Source organism: Copadichromis virginalis, linkage group LG17 (genome assembly GCF_057382275.1).
Source record: "Copadichromis virginalis isolate Kocher_CV1m ecotype Utaka linkage group LG17, C_Virginalis_male_GT1.1, whole genome shotgun sequence".
Lineage (NCBI taxonomy): Eukaryota > Metazoa > Chordata > Actinopteri > Cichliformes > Cichlidae > Copadichromis > Copadichromis virginalis.
Window position 1 is genome coordinate 31,168,918 of NC_140634.1, and position 21,245 is coordinate 31,190,162.

The 21,245-nt window shown below is 40.1% G+C and overlaps 1 protein-coding gene across 1 annotated transcript in view; it reads right to left on the reverse strand.

Annotated features, from left to right (window-relative positions):
• The window catches only part of LOC146689702 (uncharacterized), a 41,102-nt gene that overhangs the window by 14,648 nt on the left and 5,209 nt on the right, over positions 1-21,245 (reverse strand). The window contains exons 2-4 of the mRNA XM_085436462.1: positions 17,763-17,915; positions 10,690-11,264; positions 9,730-9,888 (exon numbers count right to left, since the gene is read on the reverse strand). Coding sequence (XP_085292588.1) covers positions 9,730-9,888; positions 10,690-11,264; positions 17,763-17,915 — 887 coding nt within the window. The remainder of the gene's footprint in view (positions 1-9,729; positions 9,889-10,689; positions 11,265-17,762; positions 17,916-21,245) is intronic.

The following is a 21,245-nucleotide window of genomic DNA, read 5'->3' on the forward strand; positions in this document are numbered from 1 at the left end:
TAACAGGGGCTAGAGCAGCGTTCCCCAACCCCCGGATCACAGACCGGTACCGGTCCATGAGTCGTTTGGTACTGGGGCACGAGAGTTGAGGCTCCTGTGTGAAATTTATGGTTTTTAGGTTTTTTTTTATCAGTTTTTATCTTTTTTTTTAATCATTTTTATTATTAAATCTGTTTCCCTGCATCGTTTCCCGTGTGCTATTATTAAGTCCTTTTATTTTTGGTACAGGTTTGTCAGACATAAACCGGTCCATGGTGCAAAAAAGGTTGGGGACCGCTGGTCTAGAGGATCTGAGTTCCTTTTTAACATACAACAGTTACCTGGTGACCAGTCCTACTAAAGAGCATTTCACCCACTTGTTTTGTTTTAATACCTTTTTTTAACACCTAAAATCATCTAACAATTAATTGTGGTTATTTCCAGCTTAGTATAGTTGCCTGCTGGACTCTACTAGAGTAACTCTGTATAGTCTATAGTTAAAACAAACATGAATGGGTGCCAGTTTAGCTCACAGGTGGAGCAGGTGACCATATGCCACAAGCCTAAATGCTTCAAATCCAAGGCCCTGTGCTACGTGTCTTCCCCCAGTCATCCTCTCTCCCTACTTTCCAGTCTGCTCTCCACTGCACTCTGATAAAAGCATAAAGCTCCAAAAACTACTTGTTCATCATAAACTGGGTATTAGTTCATCCACTACGTGAAATAAACAATTTAATTTCCTTTAAGCCAGCTTTTCCCTGATTGGTTGCCCCTTGCAAACAGAAGGTGTGAAGAACAGGTGGGTGGGATTTATGTGCTCAAAGACAGACCATTTGCCAGACACTATATTAGGCATTTAGTGTCTGGCAAAGACATCATAAACAGCTAAAAGTGATAAACAAATGACAGGAAGCAAAATAATATAATGGTCCCTTTCTCCCTCCTACAGCAAGTGTTATATGATGATATTATTTATATTAAATATAATATTATTCATGCCAATTTGGAAACACACGAAAATCTGAATTGGAGGCAGAGATCCGCATAGAAGCTGTGCATCATTACTGGGTGTCAAAATAGACACTGTGTGTGTGTTGGTGCCTTCTTTTGATGTTTCTGCTCCAGTGATGTGACTCAACGCTGTTTGCTGCTTTTCACTTGGCTGACAGAGCATCGCGCCTGTGTGACTGTGTGTCTCTAACCCGCCTCTCATACCCTTGGCCCTCAGCAGTGCCTTTTGTGTGTGCATGTGCGCGCAGTACGTGCAGCATGTGGCCTGCATGCGGTACTCTTGGCTGATCGCGATGCATGTGTGTCTGTGCGCACGCCAAATCCTTGGCTGCACACCTCCAGTGAGTCACCACTTGACAACGAGGCAGAGATAAAGGGAGAGAGAACGGAAGAGAGGCAGACCAGAGGGAGGAAAGAGACCGAGAGAGAGCGAGAGAGGATACACAAGAGAGAAAGGATGAGGGGAAGAGAGACAGATGGAGAGAAAAATGTGTAAAGAAGAGGAAGAGAAAGTTTGGGAAGACAAGCTGTGAAATGCAAGCGAGACAAAAATGAGAAAAATATCTAACTGTGACTCAGATGAAGATCAGAGCACATTGTAGGATTAATAAATGCAGAAATCCTCGTAATTCCAAAGGGTCGAAGAAAAAAAAAAGGAGGGAGGGGTGTTGATGAGGAGAGATGAGTGAAGGTTTGAAAAGATGGGAGGAGGGAAGTGAAGGGGAAGTAATGAAGATGTAAACACTAAATTGTAAAAGGACTGAAGGGGAGGGTGTTTAGCAGCTCCCAGGTGCCTTTTTATATGTAAGGAACCAGATCCCCAACAGTAGCTTAGAAGACTGTGAATGCTGGCAGCTTCAGTATGTAGAACATGTTTTTTACTCAGTAAAGGAAACAACATGTCTACCTTAATAATTCCTTGTAAATTGGTCCAAACACGTGATGAACAGATGTTTACAGCTTTTAATTCTATATTAAACTAGCAAAAATAAATCAGTGTATCATCCATAGTCATGCCGAGCCACGTGGCTGTTTGTTCACGGTTTAATATCCTCATAAGATGACACTGGCTAAAAGCTTGACATACTGACTCCATAAAGACATATAAAGACAACTTTAAATAGTCTCACTGAGTCAGTGACCTAGTTACACAGAGGGGGATGTGTTGATTCCAACACCATCGGGCTTACAAGTAATTCCTGGCTTCCACAATGTTTCTTAGCCACAGTGTGTGCATGTATTTTTGTAGTGTGTGTGTGTTCTTTTTTTCTACATGATTATAAGTGTTTGCGCTTATGAGTCTCTATTTTTGTGCGCGTGTGTTTACACGTGCGTAACTTAACACCTGACTAAACCCCCATGTTGTTTGCAAAGACAATATTCTCTCACTATCACAAGAGGATTATTAGGAAACGCGACCTGTGACTCAAATGAACGGATAAATTTAACACCCACTGGTACTGACACACACACACACCTTTTCTATTTCAAGTGAAGGCAAACAGAAGGAAACAGGAAATTTGACAGACTTCCTCTGAGCTACAGTGTTCAAGATGCTCCATTCCTTTCTCTTCTCTGCGTACGTGCTTGTAAACACTGACTTCACTTGGTGTTTTACTCGCCTTACCCATTTTTTTCCCCCCTCTCATCTCCGTCAGCCTCTCCATCTCCTCCTCTGCCTCCTTCCTTCATAATGCTAACATCCCTGGTGGGAAGCCTATTAGATCAATCCTCTCTCCTTCCTGCTCTCCTTTCCGCCTCTGGTTCCCTCACTTGTTAATTCTGTAACAAGCTTCTCTTTCCTTCATCAACTCATCTTTGACCTTCTCCTGCTGAGTTCATGTCATACCATCATCTCACTAATCTGTCCAACCTCTCCCTCACCCCTGCATATCTCTTAAATTCTTTTCTCCCTCTCATCCAATTCTCTCGCTGATCATTATGTCCAGCCAGACTGCAGAGTGCTAAGTTTATTAGTCTATTTCCGTACATGCGTCACAACAAAGCTTCTGGCTGCTGACTGGTGCCTCAAACACAATTGGACATGCTTCTCTTTAACAATCTCCCACTTGGCTCGGCTACAAAGAGAGAGACGTGAATGAATGCACATCCACACTTCAATTAAAAATAATGTAATGGTCCCTTTCCGCCTCCTTTGTTATTGCTGATGAATTCTTCTAAGTTAAAGCGACACCACACTGATGCTAAGCCAACTTCTAGGTACACTGTGGAGGCTGAGCGTGGCAGCGTTTCCTTCAGGTCAGTGAGCGTCAAAAGCCTGGAGCAAGGTGCCTACACAGAATGAGGCTTTAGCTAGAATCAGATGAGCTACACATGCCGATAACCGGCATTCGATGTAGCTATAGGATTCTCAATTTAGAGATTTGAATAATCAGGGGTTTTTTGTTTTGTTTGTTTGTTATTTTTAATATGAGAAAAATTAACCATCTTAGCCTAGGGGCACAACATCTCTCAAAAAGAAAGCACCTAGAGAAATATCTATGTTAGTCTAAGCACAGCAGCTGGACTCAAAATTATAGGCAAAAATAACAAACAAAAAAATTTGTTTGTGGTGTTTTTTACGAGACTAAATGATCTCAACTCGTTTGTTTACCATCCTTCTCACTCACAGCAGTTCTTATCGTGCTTCACCTATTTATTGCAGGTTTAGCAAATTTGTCACAACTTTTCATACTAAATTGTCACCTAATTTATTCACGCCAGTCTCAATTTCGCCTACTGTGGAGGTCAGAGGACTTCAGCAAATAGAGAGAAGAAAACGCACTGTCATCCTGTCTTTTCAGTTACGATGACTCATTTTACTGAAGTCTGTGGCTAAGTCAAGAAGCTATTGAAATATAGTAAAAAGATGATGGTGTAGTCAATGTGAAATACCTACAAACTGCTGTTAACCTCCTCTATGCAATATTGGGTCCCAGGCAGGTCCAGAGAGTCACATGGGAAAAATGTGCATTACCCAACTAGTTGGGAGCTACGGGCAGAGTGGTAGTAAAACTTCAAAAAGTGTGACATAAACCAGAAACAACTAAAAGTTGTGCCTTGACTCTACTCCCAGCACATATCAAAAGGAGCAATGTTTACTTTGAAGACAAACAGTTTCTGGTTTCTGTCATACTTTTCAGTTTTACTACAGCTCGGAGAGTACCTGGTGAGTAATAGTGGTAGAACAGAGACTACCAGCAGCCTCCTGCAACTACTCACCAGCGGGTTGGGGAATACGTCTTAGAGAGCCAGCTAAATGGTAGTATTGTCCTGAAAGACTGGGCTCGCCACTCAGACAAACCCTCAGCACTGATATAGGATTTTTGACCCCCCCACCACAAAGTCTCATCTTTTCAAACTGTTGCAACATCTTCCTCTGTATAATTGGAATTTCTGAGCTCTTGACCAGTATTTGCTTTGAACTATACAGTATTTGTTTGCATTAAGTTGTAAGCTGCCCTTACTTACTTACTGTACAGTCTCTTATTTTATATGTTCTTTACTTTTGTGTGAATCTGCAAGCTCCATCTGCCTGTCACTTTGATGCTGAATTTCCCTAATGAAGGACAATAAAGGATATTTCTATTCTAGTCAATGATTTTACACATTTATAAAGTACTGGGCTTCTTTTTCCCCCACTCTGACCCATAAACCTGCTGGCTTTTACTTCATTTACATATGAGGCATTGCTGTGAATGTTTTTCTGCAGTGATAAAGCATTAACACAAGCACATTATGAGCACAGATTAATAAAATATTAAAAAGCTGCATTGTGCTGTTTCGCCTCATTTTAATCTTTTGACGACGTACCGACATCATTGCTCTCAGTGACTAAAAGGAGAAAGACCAAATTACCTCAGCGTCCTAGCACACCACGTATTGACTGTTGGACTGTACTTGCCCTGAGAAAATGGAGAGCTGTAATCTTCCATAATTCTTACCGGTACTGAAAATGGCTTTAGACAGGTGCTGAATACAAAATACAGGCACGCAGCCTGAGCAGCAGCAAAGCAACTTCAGTGCCTGCGGTCACATTGTGAGCATAACAAACATCCTCTCTTACACGCTATTCATTATCAATTGCTATAGGTACGCAAGTAACTTCGTGGAGAAGTGTATGGGTGATTGTGTCTCATACTGTGGGAGATAAATTTGAGCACAAACAAAGAAGAAAAGATTGCAAGCGGCGGCAATTTGCTTTGCTCTCCTTTCTGCACACACCAAACAAAAAGCAGCGGTCCAGTCATTTATGGCTCGATAACAGAAACATGGAGGAGAGAGATAAAAGAGAGACAGACTAACACAGCGGGAGGGAGAGAAATGGGGATGATACAACATTAATCTCTGTATATATATGTGTGTGTGTGTGTGTGTGTGTGTGTGTGTGTGTGTGTGTGTGTGTGTGTGTGTGTGTGTGTGTGTGTGTGTGTATTTACTATCAGTATGCATGCTCACATCTGTCTGTCTGTGTGTGTGTGTGTGTGTGTGTGTGTGTGTGTGTGTGTGTGTGTGTGTGTGTGTGTGTGTGGACTGTAAGTGTATTTCCCAAGGTCACTGCCGAGAGCTTGGAGGGAGGGGAAAAAAAATTAACAAGACCAGTGGACAATGACGTTAGCCCTGCAAGGAACATTACTCTTAAAGGGACAGCACGGGACACAGGTTTGCAGGGAAATTTAGACAAAAATTACACATTAAGGATGTTTCATGCTTTAATTTCAACTGGATTTAATTGATTCACAGTCATGCTGAGATCAAGGTGTTCCTGTGGAGGCAAAACTGTCCAAAAACAGAAGGAAATACAGGGAGAAAACATTATGAATATTCCACACAAAAGAAGAAAACAGCCAGAAGGAGAGCATTAGAACGCACAAACTGATCTACCCCCTGTAGTACACCACACACACTCTTTACAAGAGTATGGTAACCAATCCTGGCTGTACTCACATTGAAAAAGAGCAGGCGGTATCTCAGTACAAAGCCACTCAGGAGGTTTGAGGCAACAAAAAGCTTTTCATTAGTGAACTATAGACATGGGACAACTTGAAAAGAAAAGGTCTAGCTTTGTCACTGTGCCCAGAGGAGACAATCCATCCCAGCAACACACCTACATAAACAGTTCTAGTTTTTCCCGCTGTCCTCAAAAGTGTTGTGGGTCGAAAAGTGGTCAGGAGGTTTGAGAAGAAAAGCACCTTTTTGTTGATGGAGGTGAGTCTCCAACCTGCTTTACCGTGAAGCCACCACCTGGCTGACAGCAGTCATTTCTCAGAGTCTTTAACTCGACTTCTTCCCTCTCATTCCTTCGCTGCCATTTCTGTCACATTTCTTATATAAAATCCTCTCTTTCTCATCTATTTTAGACTATGCTTCATGCAGCCTCTTGTGTTATATGCTTTTAATAGTCTCTTCCCTCTCTAACAAGTATGTCCACTTGCTTTGAACGTTGATATCTCAAGATTAAGAAGCGTCAGAGTAACAGCCACGTCCAAACGTGTGCTGCACACAACGCTGATGTCGTTGATAATGTTGTCATTAAGTCTGCGAAATCAGACATCAGTTTAATGCCAAAAGCCGTTTTAATTCTGAACAGATGGAAGCAGATGACTCGACCAGATGGTTAAAGCCACAACAATACAACTTTTTCATGTTCACAGCAGCCATCCAGTCTTTTCATTTAATCATTACATTTCCCTCCCCATCATCACATCACCTTCTTCCCTTACTTTCTATATTTACCACCAGGGAGAACTGGAACAACTTGACGACAAATATCTGAAAACTTGGCAGTTTTTTGTTTTTTTTAAATAGTTTGTTTTTTTTAAAGGTACTGGGAAACAATATGTGGAATAATAGCAGCAAGTGTAGTGGCATAATACTTAAAGACAATTAAAGCCAGCATTTTTTAAAAACAGATGCAATACTTCAAGCTTTTCTAAGCACCTCAAATCCAGTCAACTTACTCTTTACACTAAACTCAAGATGAATGAATTTCACTTGTCAACTCTGCATTGAAAATGTCTTCAGAATGTTAATTCTGAGCCTGAAAAGTTATCTTTGCAAATTGTGACAGCTGCCAACTGCTCTAGCAAAGCTAATCACCCAAGATCCACAAACGCTGACGCGTTCATCTTTAGGCTAGCATTAGGGATTGTTGATAAAAAAAGAGCTGGGAGCTACTTGTTGCCTTAGTAGGCCATATTCTAAATGGGTGAAATGGTTAGCATCGTCATCCTGGTCGCAAGAAGGCTCTGGGTTCAGTCCACCTGGCACGCAATGGCCTTTCTGTGTGGAGTCACGTGTTTTCCAGGTACTCCAGCTCCCTTTCACAGTAAAGACATGCACGATAGGTTAATATCTGGTGATTCTAAACTGGCAGCAGGTTTGGATGTGTCTGTGTGTTTTTCCCAGTGACATCTGGGAGAGGCTCCAGTCCCCCGACCCATGACACCAAGGTGGATAAGGAGTTAGGAAAAATCAGTGGAATGTAAATAAATTTAATATTCATCTGAGGGGAAAAGAAAAGAGGAACTCTGCGCAGTTGATGCGTACAGCTGGGTTTCCACTAGGAAGGTTTTTAGTGCAGAGGGGTAGTGGATGTTAATAGAGAACTATGCATCTATAACTGTGCTGCCTGACTGATAAAAGCTTCATGCACCACAGGTCTCTGACAGTCTGATAATTCCCCATTTAAAGCTGAATAAGAGAGAAGTGTTGTTCCATTCTTTTCAAAGCAGCGCCCACTCAGTGTTAAATGTCCATTTTATACATCTCAACCTTAATATTTTATTTAAAAATTAAGGTGTACTGTGATTAAAGTGCAGACTTTCAGCTTTAATTAAAGGGGTTTAACAAAAATGTTCACATTAACAGCTTAAGGAATTACATTCATTTTTAAACACAGTATCCCATTTTCAAGAGAAGCTTCATGGCAAAGCAGGGCCAGTTCCTGTTCCCTTGTTATCATAAGCTGAATGCATAAAAGCTCTGGAGCTGATTCCAAGTGTTGAACTTGCATTCATGTCAGAAGGAGCCCATCATTGAGTTGCGGGGGGAAAAAAACCCCAAACTTGAGCAGCTGCCAAATCAACAATATGGTGCACTCTTAAAAAAAAAACAAAACAAAACACTGCACCGGTCAGCTCAGCAACACCCAAAGGCCTGAACATACTGCACACCACAAGTGCTATCTGTCAACCTAGTAGACACACCGATGGTATCACTTTCAAAATCTTCCATTAGCTTGTTCTTGAGTTATCACAGTCAAGTTTTCATTTCAGTTTTCAATTTAAAAATCCCAGGTGATTTCCTTCTTGAATTATTGTATTCACAAGATTATAAATCTCTAAGTTTTGATCTCCCGAGATTTTAGTTGACACCCTTACTAACTGAACTTAGGTGCCCTAGCAGGGTGACAACAATACCCCATCAGCCTTTTTACAGCAAAGAAAAAAAAATCAAGAGACAAAAAAGAATATGTTCTTTTTTCCCTGCTGTGGATGTGATATAACAGTAAAATGCTTTGGATCTGTGTTTTGTTTTGTTTTTCTTCAGGGTTTTTTTTGTTTTGTTTTTTTTCCAAAAATAATTTAATAATTTCCTTTTTTTTCAGTTTTCAGAGTCTAAGTTGGTTCAGAAATTTCTGGTATCATAACTTCTCTAATTCCTGTCTTCAAATCTTTAGATCAATAGAGGTACCTGTATAAAAAACCCCAACAACAACAACAACAAAAAACTGCTGCATTTGAGGACTGTAACACCAACTTGGTCCATTTCAGTTTCCTGAAGTTGGTATAAAGTGAACTAATGAATAATTCAGACTGAACTGCACACGGCATTACTTCTGAAAGCCATCTCGCTTAACTTTTAAGTGTAAAACTTCACACACTACCGTATATCTGTTAAAGACATTATACTAAAAATAATTCCTACAATTCTTATTGAATTTTACTCGCACTCGTGAAACAAAAAAGGTTGAGCCTTCATAAACAGCCCTTGTATTTACTTCTACAGTGACAGAAAAATTGCTATTACTGCTAAGAAAATGTTTTATGCAAACCTTGAGGAAAACAATATTTATACAAAAGTCACTTCAAGATTAACTCCGATTAAGAAAAGCAAAGCACTGAAGTGTAGAGGAAACACAGAGCTGTAGCTTCTCAGGTCAAACGCCATTTGTTAAAAACAACTGTTTTTCATGCATCGCACCACAGAAAGCAACATAATGCATTTAAGCCAGAAACAAAAGTGTGTGTATGTTTATACATTTGCATATACAACATGACAAAAGGCCTCCACCTCTTCTTGCAACTGTTGCATGGACAGTCCTAGCATGACATCATCTATCCTGGCCTTCACATTGCATCCTCAATTTACCCTGCATCACACAACCTTCTAAGTGTATACTACATATCCCTTATTTCCTGTCTTCATAGACGGTTGTAACACCCAGACTGATGCAAACGACAGACAGTAACATGGAAGCATGTGGCCTTTTCCATTTGATGCTTTTGAGCTTTTATTTTTCATGTTTGAAAGCTTGACATTTGTTTTTTGCTCTCTGGGGAAACTGCTTCAAAACTGCACAAGCAGCAGCAAAAACGGTGTAAATCAGAAAAGCAACTAGTCAGCATGGTTGCAGAACTGTCTGTATCAGTTCCAATAATATCCAAGCCACAGCACACATACAGCACCACATCTATGACACCACTCTTCCCCTTTATGTGCCTGTGTTCGACTGACCTGAGAGTAGAAATTAGCCATAGTCGTGGTTTCTATGTCTTTCTTTCCAATTATTTCCATTTTCACCGGAGCCGACGGAAACTTGGTTGAGAAGTAGTCCAAAAAGTCCGGCAGGTACTTGGCTTCTCTGTGGACGATTCCCATGACATAACGAGCAGCCTGCAAAACAGTCAGCAGTTTTAATTTAGATCAAGATGATGGTTTAGGAAAAGGATTTTAAATTACTAGTCTAAGAGTTTAAGTATAAATGAGGGATGCACCAATCCAATTCATTTGATCACAGATATGCTACAAATACCCACAGTACTGATCTGATACCATTATGAAATTAATAATGTTGAGTCGTCACTATAGGAAAAGATTGCAATTTATTCTTTTATGGTTAAAGATATGGGAGTAGTTGGCAACCCCCTATAACAACCACTAAATGACTGAAAAGTGGTATCAAGGATAACAGATTTTTCCCTAGCAACCAGTGGCTGTCAGGAGATAACTGACTGGTCTCTGAGCATCTGTGACGGTTTTAGGCAACAAGTCTAAACTACAAACTCACGAAAAAAAAAATACATAAATTAATAAATCCAAGACTATATATTAACTGAACTGCTATTTATTAGTGAAATAACAGCTTTTCTGTCATGTGAAATCCCTTGACAAAGTTCAGTTTGTAGTCAAGTAAAAAAACTTTTGCAATCAAAGAAGAGAAAAGCTGTAAACACACAAAAAGGTCAAGCTTCAAGCTCTCACTTTTCATTCACATTATGAAAATATCTGACTGAATCCTGCCTAACCCATCTGAATAGCAGATCAGTGCATCCCCCGTCTACATAACTTAAAGGGTAAAGAAAAACAGTGTTTTTAATGAAACATAGTCAGCAGCAGGTGCTACACTGCAGCTGCAAACAACACTGCACTGAACTCAACATTCAAAGATCAATCTGATCAATACACATGCTGCACCTGGGACGCGTCCTCACTGAACACCAACGTGACAAACTCCTGAGCAAACCTTTCCCTCTGGTCCACTGAGAGAGAGGAGAGCTGCGACGTGTAGGCGTGAGCCACTAAGGCGCCTCCGTTAGGCTGGTTTTCTATGTGAATGTACGAGGCAAACTCCAGATCCGCCATACCGGGATACGAGCATTGCGGTTGGTGTTTGGTTGGGGAGGAAAGAGGTGACGTGGTGGACGACAACGGAGAGTTAAGTGAGTTGTGAAGAGAGTTCAGGTGAGATTTCGAAGGAGAGGAGGGCGGGAGATGGGAGCTTTTGTTGTTAGGTGGAGGATAAACAGGTAGAGGGGACTTAAATAAAGATAGGGAGGAGTCGTGTTTTATTTCAGAGGGGGAGGAAGACGAGGTGGGGGACGTGGAGGAGGGAGGGAGGAGAAGCAGGCCAGCACAGATGGTTTGGCAGGACCGGTGGTACATCTTCACATGCTTGTGCTTCTCCCCTTCTTTGTGTTTCTTCTTCTTTTTCTTCTTCACTTTTTTGATTTGCAGCTCCTCTGAGTTGATCTTGGCTTTCTCTTTGTCATCTGGACAGAGCAACAGAAGAAGAGAGAGAGAGAGGGGAGAAAGGCACTATTGAAGGATTTTTGTGCAATACCACAAAATAAGAAGAAACCCAGCTCTGAAGAGGCTTTCATGACAGATTTGTTAGAATCCATCATGTGTTATTTGATGCACAGTGGATCAACAAACTCTCTCAGCTCCCTGCTGTGAGAATAGATTTCTCCAAAGTCCTTCTAGAAGCAAGTCTTGCAAGTTAGCAGCAATCTTAAAATGCCAGGAGGCACGTTTATTGATGCATCATCTGAATTAACTTTAATTTCAGTGGTCACTGAGAAATAAATGCGCGAGTTATCAGTCAAACGTGATAAAACCCACATCAAAACTTGGCTGACTTTGCCCCAAAACCCCTTTCTCCTGAAGTTATACTTCTATTGCCATCTGCGCCATTGCAGAGTCCTCCTATAGTTTTCCTATCCAAGCTTTGAGTGCCGTGTGTCTCTTATGTCACTAAATAAGTGAAATCAGTCTTCTTGCAATAACTGCAGCTCTGAAAATGCAAGTAAAATAAAGTGAAGGGGTGGAAAAATGGAGGCTAGAAGGAGTGAGCTTCTGAAAACAGGTTAAAAAAAGAAAGACAGTAAAATTAAAAGCTTTACTCAGATTTTTGTTATTATTGATTTTAAAGTGTCTAATAATAAACACATTCAGGTACACATTTAATGCCCTACAAACAAAACAACTGAGAATAATGAGTACTAACTGTTTTAAGCAGATGACTCACTGCAAGTTTTCCCCCAGTTGGCATATCTCCTGAGGTGTATGCATAAAATAAAGTGAAAAACATTGAAACTAAATCCCTTGAGAAAAGCAGATATGACTAAGCCAGGAAGCACACTCTCCAGTGGCATATTTGCAAAGACATAATACCGTACATGGCAGTCCATCTCTTCAACGCCTCAGGCAGGACAACATGGAACATGCAAATTTATGCAAAGTGCTACTGTATCTGTTTGTCTATGTGTGTGTGTGTGTGTGTGTGTGTGTGTGTGTGTGTGTGTGTGTGTGTGTGTGTGTGTGTGTGTGTGTGTGTCAAAGCATGACAATTTGGATACATGTTGCTTTCTAGTTTCTGATTCCACAGTTATTGTGTAAACACATGGACACGTATGCATTTACAGTAAATATATACGTGCACTTCAGTCATGATGACAGTGGTGCTGCTGCCCTCACCTCACTAACGCACATGCACAAATACACAGCTTTAGTCTAGTGTGTACCCCACACAAGTTCAATGCCACACAAGAAAGGAGGGAGACAGAAGAAAGCACAGTGGGGGTGGGGGTATTTGCAGTACAATAGCTGAGCTACTAATCCAAAAGCGCTTTAACCCATAGTCACCCTCCCCCAATTCCCTGTACACCCAAACAGACGTTTATTCCTTCAACCTCCATCAAATCACAGATGAAGCAAGTTCAACATACCCAGGATCTCTTTCTGTGATCTGGCTTCACTTACCCCGATGTCAGGCTAAGCAGTCACACAAAGGCGGTTATCAACTGGATAACTGAACCCAGGGTTTCCCAATCTAGCTACACATGAACGAGGCGGTGTTGGCAGCGTGTGACCAATCACAAACATGGAGAGGCCAACCGGCAGCACAGCGGAATATTTTACCTATAACATTAAAACAAGTGTGAAGTGATTGCTGAAGGCAGCAAAGCTGCTGTTACCTAAACAGCAGTGTGATTGATAGAAAAAGCACTGTACAGTAAGTGTAGTACTACAAAGCTCTGTCTGAATGTGTGCACTCTAAAAGCTTTAGTCAACAAGACTTAAAGTGCTATGCCAGCTATGTAAGTTTACCAGTTTCACTGGGTCTATCTTTAATACGCCGGAGAATGTGACAGTTATGATCATGTCATAACACTGTATACAGTCTTTTATCTGGAATATAGCCTGCTTTGAAGCACATTCAGTGTGCTTCATTGTTTATCGTACCAACGCTGAAAGTGTCTATTAATGAATATAACCTATTTTTCTGAAAAATTATAATATATACTTGATTTAAATAAATAAATAAATAAATAAATAAAATAAGGCCTTAAAAAAATGAAAATCATAATAGACAAATGGAGTTGCTGCAACATGTTGCCACTTGAAAACATGTTTTGTCTGGTTTTAAATCTTCTCTGGATTATAAAACTCAATTCAATACTGTTTTATTTTACAACAGTTGCCTCAAGGTCCTCTGTATAGCAAGGAAAGAGCCTACAAATTTTCCAAAGAAAAAAGCCCAACAATCACATTGGAGTAAACACTTGGCAATAATGGGAAGGAAAAAACTCCCTTTTAACAGGAAGAGCAACAAATATCTTGTTAAAGGAATACAGTTCACAGCATTTCTATTTGTGATCTGTAAAGGGGAACAAGGATCTACACTTCTATCAGAAACCAATAAAAAACTGTTTCAACTGTATAATGTTTACTTGATGGTACAAACAGTTGATGGCCTAACTGTCTTTTGTTCATTTTATGTGTACCCTGATGAAGGCTACAGGTCAAACACATTGGTAAAGTAATAAAGTTGTTCTTCAAACTACAAGTGTTGTTCGACCTTCAACCCAGAAAGTTGGAAGCAGGTGAATTTATGCCATAAACATCTACTCTACACAACAGTCTATGTTACCAAGTCAGCCGCCTATTTCTGCAAATTTTACAAAGAACAAGTTATTGTGCTCCTTCTTTCTATTTGGCTTAAAACCAACATGCTCCCACTGGTGATGTTTTGGCTTAACAGCTAAATCCATGCTGTTAATTCTCAACAGCTGCTTATTGCAGTGCAGCCGGCGCAATAGTTTAACTTGATCACCTTGAAGTGCCATTAATAGAAGAGGGCAAAACTGGTGAAAAACAACATGAAAATAGTGATGTCATTTCATCCAGCTGTGTTTAAAGAGGTACAATTAGTCAGCTGAAATTATTATGATCAGGTGATTGTGAAGTAAATGTGACAGGCTTATTATTACATGCCAAACATAAAAAAAAAATCTTGTATCAGTCAGGCTTGTTGCATTCATTACTGTAGAAAATCACATTATATCTAGGGTAAAATACATTTTCCTAAAATAACCAATGAACTAAATCATTAGACTTAATTTGATCTGCTAACAACCAGTTTTAATTATCCGTTATAATAGGTCTACTTGCTCAGCCATTGGCAGCTGCTCTAAAAAAATTAAAATTGTAACTTAATATTGCACATACATGTTCACTCTGCTGATGACTTTTCCTGGGCAAAAACTGCAACTTCCCTTTTGTTTATACACAAACAAATGCATAGTTGGACCATTTGGCTGGATGGTCATGATCAGTTTATGGTCAGATAAATTCCCACTCAAATAAACACACACACAGACCCACTATCAAACAGCCTCACTGGCAGTAAAGCAGACTTACTGTCAGAATGGTCATTTGCTGCTTATTGATTTCCTATACACGTTTCCACTGGCTGCCCCTCTCTCTCCTGGTCGTCCTTTTCAATTGTAAACTTAACACTCTCTCACTGATTAAATTTCTAACTTTCACTCCCGGTCTCTCTGTCACTGTAATACCCTCTGATTAAATGCCACACTCACTATTACAGAAAACCTTCTCTCTGGTGGGGAGAGCCCCCCCTGCCCCGCCTCAAAAATCTAATCGCAGGTTTCAGTGCGTCCCTTAAACAAGTGATTAAATAGCGGACTCTCTCACACGACGGCTGCAGGATTAACACATGCCTCTTGCTCTCAGTCCAGTCTTTTCTTAACTCTACCCTCATAATGAGGGAATGAACCAGCATTACTAGGAAGTGTGGCCTTTTGACAGAAAATGGGAAGATTGAAATAGTGCACCAATTTATCCGTCTGTAATTTCCATCTGCAGCCACTGGTCACACTATCTGCCCAAAGCACAGCTAACTCCTTGAAATGTCACAGCGGGGTCGTGACATACCATAACAAACTCCCCCAGAGCTCTCCAGCAAATCAAATCAATTGAAGTAAAATTGGCATTCACACGTGTCAATAAGTGGTTTGTGCGTATGAGCCTGTGTCACTCTTTATTAAAAAAAAAAAAGAGTGGGATGGGGTGGATCTTAAAAAGCAAAACATCCCTGTTGATAAACGGCTGAACTCAGATTACTCGCGCACAGTTAGGTGGAGATTATGATCACAGCGCTCTGCAAATAATTCACTACTGTCAAAAGGTTAACAATGAAAGTCGCCGCTGCACCGCATTGATAAGGTGTGCACGCACACGCACACAGGTGAGCCTGACTTCATCACCAGCAGGGTTGCATCAATAATGGATGCAGACAAGTGTTCAAAGAAAACCGCCATCTTAACGTATACAAAACTGAACAACAAAAGAAATGTGTTTAAGGGCAAAAATATATTTTTCTCATCATTCTAAGAAGATCTGTGACAAGAATATTTAAAAGTTTGATCTAGATAATCACCCATCAGTCACACTCTAATAAACAGGAAGTTAAAACCATGCCTGACAACAGAAACAAGCACAGAAAGGCAATTACATGAGAGAGTAACAAAGCTAAACATATTTAGGGTTGCAACTATTAATCATATTAAAATGAGTTGGGGGTTTTGTCAATTGTTTTAATTAACTATAATATAAAAAGACAACCACTTTAAGTTTTCTATTTCTGGGACAAGAAAACGGATTTTGAAGAGGGCCAATCACACTCAAGTTTTGCTTGAGCTGCTTATAATTTTTGCTTTGATCTTATACCAGGCCTGTGTGAGACCAATCAGTTCATCTACTGTCAGAAACTAACCATTTTGGCTCCCTTTCTTCCCCCTTTAAGCCATCTTTCTTTTCATTGGCTGCCTATCCCAAACTGAAATTTATATTGGCTATATATAATAATGATAATAGATTACATTTATATAGCGCTTTTCTAGACACTCAAAGCGCTATATATACACATCAAAATATGTTTACAGGAGATGGGATTTAATATAATCTGGTATTTAGCTGTGCTGATGCATCTAATCAAACAACTGTGTGACATGCGTATAGTAACGAATAGGTCATACACTCGCCTTCGTGATCACCATCTAATCCTTTATGACCATCTCCCTGAAGATGATCATCTTCAGACCATCTGCTGCTCAACACAGAAGCTACCATTAATGTGCTGCTCTTATTTCTTTGGTGTTTGTATTTTTTTTTTTAATTCAATATAAAATAAGGTCAATACAGCATGTAAGCTGCTGGCTTTGGGAACGTGGAAAAGCATTAAAAGTAGCATGAACACAGTCAGGTAATTGCATATTTTAAAAAAACAACAACAAAGTGATTTTGGCCTTCCACCAAAGAACCAACATTTTTTTCAATATTTAATAAAGTTTAATCAAACTTGATATACATTTTTGTTTATCAAATGGGTAGTTAACAGGAAAATGTATGCAAAACTACATGAGGACTTGTGTTTACACACAGCCTTCCCCTCAAAGGCTCATTTAACCCAGGAAAAGCCCTGATCAATGACATTAAAAAAAAGAGGATTTTCAAACTGAAATTACAGTCAGGACCTTTATATGGAACAATATTTGGAGCATTTTTATTCTGTTTGGACTTTTAAAAACACAAAAATAAGACTGCACATAAACAGAGCTACTGTAAAACATGTACTCTAATGGTCAAACATTAAAGAATCCCATCAGAAATACTTATTTAAACCAACCTGAGAACAAGAGCAGGCAGAAATAAACACCAATAAAGCTACAAAGATTATAAAAGACGACGAACTAGCAGAGACAAAGGGAGCAAGAAATGGGAACAGGAGGGGATGACAGACTGTGAAGACTCTCAGCTTCTCCTATTACAACCACTGCTGCCTTAATTCAATAAACCATAAGGGCTAAATAAACCATAGGCACCAACTCTACATGTGAGGAGCAGCAAAGTGCAAAGGTCAACCTAACACCAGGGATCAAGTTCTCAGTGAAAATAAAAGGTTGTAACTCTGGTCACACTTGAAGAGTTCAGCCATGACAGCTAAAGTGCTAAACTGGACCTTTTCTAGCACACTGGTAGAATTCTTTTTCTGTTTTTACCCTAACACCCACTGGGATGCTGAGCAGTTGTGTATGCAGCTTGTACATTGGAAACATAATGATGATTTACTGTACAGCGCACTGTGGAAGTGGGTCATGTTTGGTTACCTTAGCAGCAGATCTGAGCTCCATTTGTATATGGAAAAAAACAGTATTTATGACTCAATGCTATGCTACTGCAACATGTGTGATGTGTTTTATTTGCATGGTTTTTGTTTCATTTATTGCACACAACACACTTACGTTTGTAGTTGTAGTTTACTTTTATTTTAGTAGTTATATTTTCTGCCAGCAAATTAAACGCTGATCCATTTTAATGTGCAACTTTCTCTAATAATAGAAAGAATCATTTAATTCATCTCTATAAAAGTCACTTAGTATGCATGTGTGCAAGTTTCCACCAACCTTTAATCGGCTGCTTGACTTCTCCATTCTCCCTCTTGATCTCATTCATCACTTTGTGCTTCTTCTTCTCCTTTTCTTTCTCTCGCTCTTTGACCTTCTTCTTCTCCCTCTCCTCTCGCTCCCTCTCCTTCGCCTTGTCCTTGGTGGAGTGATCTGTGGAAGCAGTGAGCAACGTTTCATGTCTCGATGGTGAAAGCACATTAGCATAAGATCTCAGATGTACCCCCACGCAAGCATGTACACCGATGTTTGAGTGCACTTTGCTCGCTCCGATTTGCTTCTCTAACAGCTCACCTGTTCTCTTGCCAAGCCCTTCACCTCTGCTATCACTCTTGACTTTTAATTTTGTTGATCTTTCCTCTACAAATGTTTTTTCCCTACTGCGAAAGGAAAAAAAAAATCATCCCATCGCCAAACCCATACTTTTATCTAAGCCCTGCAATGACCTTCCCTTTGAGAATGCAGCAGCCGCTCTGCAACTTCACTCAAAACAGCACAGTTTCATCAAGACACACCTCATCCCCAAAAAACGTAACCCTCTACTATCATTAATATGTTCCCATTTAATTTTAAAAGTCCTAAAATCCTCTCTTTGCTTTTCAGCTTATTTTCTTTTCCTTTTCCTGCACGTCTCCATCCAAGTGTTGAGCAAGTGTAGCACATTGAGGAATTGGAGTGCGCTCTAATGCAACGCTCAGTGCAAATCGCTGCGGATGAGAGCATCAGTTTTAAAATGTCAGTATCACATGCACACACCTTTTCAGCTGGATTGTTGGAAAGCTTTTGGAAAGGTGTGTTTAAGTGTGAGGCACCCCGGCAAACAGACATTTATTCTTTAAATCTGCACGTCTCCCCTCCAGCTGAGCTAAAAACCCTTACCCATCTTCAAATAACCCTCGTTTTATACATTTTTGTATTCCTTGATTTGCTTTATATTTTTTAATTTCCTCATGAAAAAAAAATCCTTTGTGTTTTCCATAGTGTTATTTTGTCCATTCCTTCTTTTCCTTCCCAGAGAACTTTTTTCCCCCCTTTGAACTCAGTCGGATCCATCTTTGAAAGGAAGCCGTGTTTTCAGACTGTTCACTCTTCTGTGGATGTAGGGAGTGGGAAAGTGAACACAGTGTGGTTGCACTCCCTGTTTGTGGGATCAAAGGAGAAAAAAAGCTTTCAAAGTAAAAAGGCTTATAGGAGCATTAGGAGAATTAGATGTACATTGATACATTTTTCCATCATAGTACTTAAATACACTTCAGCAGACTGTTTTGCTTTTACTACTTAAGACGCAGGTGATCGTGCTCCTCATAGCTTGTGGTGAATAGTGGAATGCCAAGGATGTCAACGTTCCCTATGCAAAAGAAATGCTGCTAAATTACTAGACAGTGTAAGCTGCCTAGTGGAAAAAAACAGCACGTCTCAAAACGACAATTTAGCTCCACAGGAAACAGCCTACAAAGGAGCGCTCACTCAGATCTGTTGCCAGATTTATAAAAACATGTAAGGCCATGCCAGAGCAGTAACATTCATAAGCCTTAACTTTAGAGGAAATGGCAGTAAATTAGTCCAGGTGGCGATGTGAACTGAAAATATACAGTGAAGCATGTTGATTTCTCTCACCTCGAGAGAAGGGGCTTTCCCGTGAAATAAAGAAAATAACAGGGTGAAACCAGGGTTTTAACTGATGACACGATCCGAGAAAAGATGTCAAGGCTTCGATGGTCACAAGTTCTAAAGCTAAGTTCATATTTCCAGGGCAAAACAGCACAAAACTAGAGATCTGAATGAATTTGAAATGAACGGTATCCATGTGACTGAAGCATGTTTTCTTCCCCCTCTTCATTCCGTTTTCTGATTTTCTAGCAGCAGCCAGTTAGGAAGGGAAACACAGCAGGTAGTTTTCACGGTTTGGATGATCACAGGAGAGATAAAACTTTGAAAGACAGAGAGCCAGAGGCCGGCAGTTAGTAAACTTCAACGACGCAACCACTCATCTATATCTCATTTCTTCTTATCAAGAAAAATTACGCCAAAATAAAAATTATCAGAAAATATAAAAAATGTGCATTCTGACATTTTAAAGTTGTTACATTTCAAAGGGAACCCCAGATCCCTCCAATTGTCTGCCATTAAAAATTAAGTAGCAATAACAAAGCATAATTTATAGTTTCAACATCAAAAGTGCACCAGCTTAATGCCCATATTTACCCGCTAGCTGCTAATTCACATGATAAAAAGTGCATTTTGGGTAAATTTTAAACAGTCATATCACCATTAGTGATAGGTGGCTTATTATGTTAAAGGTCTGCTTTATACTGCCATTATGATACCAGGCTTATCCTCTAGCCAAGGTTTCTCTTGTGGCAAAATCATTTTCGAATACAGGCCAAAGTTTCATTTGAGGTTCTATTTACTTGGTAAAGGTGTCACAGTGGTCCAGTGGTAAGTAATGTCACTTCACAGCAAGAAGGTTCCACCCAGCTGCAGACTTTCCACGCATGCATGTTTTTTGCTCATTTGTCGGCTCGTCTCCCTGTGCCTGTGTGGGCTCCCTAAGGATACCCCAGCTTCCTTTCAGAGTCCAAAGACATGCTTGTTAGGTTAACTGGTGATTCTGGGATTGGATATCAGTGTAACAGTGAGGCTGCGTCCACACAAGAAACTATCGGCAGCAACCTGGCAACCCCAAGAAGTCAATGACTTCAACAACATATGGGAGGGGAAAAAAGAAAAAGAAAAAAAGAAGATCATTCTAGATATAAAACCTTTCTCAACAGAAACTACCAGTGAGACTGCAGGATACTGCTGATTGACATATGACATGGTAGTAAATACATTAGAGGCTTACCTAGGCAACGAGTGGCCATTGCCCAAGGATACGCTACCATTGGTGTCACTATCTAAAGCCTGGAATGTCTACATATCTACCAGCCGGTAACTTAGAGGGATGGGCTTCTTCTTCATCTGTTCATTGTGCTTTTTTCTTTGTTGGGGGGGGATGGGGGTGGTAATTAACAAGACCATGCAAATCTTGTTTTTTCTGGAAGAATCTGAGGCCTTCAAAGATTAGACACACTGAGCTCTCCACTGTGAACAACACAGTTTGAGCAGAATTTTCATGTGAAAATGTGCTGGATACTTGCAAGCTCACATTTTCAGCAGTAAACATGCTCTCTGTGAGATGCTGAGCATAATGGGAAGAAGAAAAAAACTTGCCCAAGGCCAAGCATGTGTTCATATTTTAAGGAGAAAAAAAATCAAAATGCAAAACACTGTAACAGGGAGCTCAGCATTTTATCAGTTTCCCATCAGTATATACATGTACTGCAACTGTAAATACGGTTGCAGTACATGTTAAAATGAAGGCGATTTTAATAGAAAAAATACATGATATGTGTGAAACTAGCTGTTAAATCTAAGCATGATCAAAAAACATTAAAGAAAAAAAAATCACTGCAGGGCTGCAGGTACACTCGTCTCTCAGGA